Source organism: Otolemur garnettii, unplaced genomic scaffold, assembly GCF_000181295.1.
Source record: "Otolemur garnettii isolate 467f Iridium unplaced genomic scaffold, OtoGar3 scaffold00011, whole genome shotgun sequence".
NCBI lineage: Eukaryota > Metazoa > Chordata > Mammalia > Primates > Galagidae > Otolemur > Otolemur garnettii.
Window position 1 is genome coordinate 16,437,859 of NW_003852406.1, and position 1,245 is coordinate 16,439,103.

Consider the following 1,245-nt stretch of genomic DNA (forward strand, 5'->3'; position numbering starts at 1 on the left):
AACCCGCCACCTTAGGTGTACGTGGCTGGCGCCTTAGCCGGTTGAGCTATAGGCACCGAGCCCCAGTAAATACTCATTGATGGAGTGAGCTGTCCTCCAATCTCAGCACTGGTCTGAGGTAACAGCAGGCTGTGCACCCAAACTCAGTGGGATTAGTCTGGAGTATCTGTCTTTCTGTCCTATGTGGACAAATTAATGCAGAGGTGAGACTTGGCCCTTGCAGAGTAGAGTCTGGTGGGATCTGCCAAAAAAAGCAACTTCTCTCACTCTTGCTGGGGCTTCCAAGGTGATCTACACAGGCCTTACATTCCTGACCTACAATTGCCTACCTGTATCTTCACTGTGCTTCCACATATGCCACCTCCCCCAACTCTCACCACAAATAAGTATGGGAGAAGATCACCAGGATATAAATCCTGCACCACAGGTCTGCCACCTGGGAGAGGTCTTCTTAGGTCTACCATAAGGTCCACTATTCCTCCTTTGTACCGGGTTCCCTCTATAGAGGGTGTAGTTGGTCTCAAAGCAGGTAATAGGCCTGACTCTGTCTAATCCACTCAGACTGGCCCTCCCACCGTGGGGCCTACACAGACCCATGTCTTGCCCAGAGGCCCAGGTTACCTCCGGTGCCATCTCCCCTGGTGAAATCTCCGCCCTGGATCATGAAGTCCTTGATTATACGATGGAATTTGCTGTTTTTATAGCCAAATCCTTTCTAAAAAGACGGAAGAGAAGGTAAGGAGGTAGCATGAGTCAGGAGGCAGACATCAAATAGGTTCAACAGGAACCCATCCCACAACTCCTGCTCACAGAAGGGATACCACTACCAGCCAGATCCACCATTCAGTCTGCTACTGAGTGAGCAGTGACTGCAGGCTGGGCACAGAGCACAGACTGGGGAATTCCTTTGCCTTTATAAAAATCCTCAGACATGCTGGGTGCAGGGGCTCACACCTGCTAGGCCAAGGCAGGTAGAGTGCTCAAGCTCAGGATTTTGAGACCAGCTTGAGAAAGAGTGAGACCCCATGTCTTAAACAAACAAACAAAAACAGGAAGTGGGCATTGTGGCAGGTGCCTGTAGCCTCAGCTACTGGGGAGGCTGAGGCAGGAAAACCACTTCAGCCCAAGAGTTTGAGGTTGCTGTGAGCTATGACATTATAGCACCCTACTGAGTGCAACAAAGTGGGACTGCCTCAAAAAAAAAAAAAAAAAGTCTTCAGACTTTGCAAAACTTTTTTTTTTTTT

The 1,245-nt window shown here is 49.4% G+C and overlaps 1 protein-coding gene across 1 annotated transcript in view; it reads right to left on the reverse strand.

The window, feature by feature from the left end:
- PPIB (peptidylprolyl isomerase B) overlaps positions 1-1,245 on the reverse strand; it is a 6,329-nt gene that overhangs the window by 3,332 nt on the left and 1,752 nt on the right. Inside the window, exon 3 of the mRNA XM_003784414.3 lies at positions 622-715. Within this exon, the coding sequence (XP_003784462.1) occupies positions 622-715 (94 nt within the window). The remainder of the gene's footprint in view (positions 1-621; positions 716-1,245) is intronic.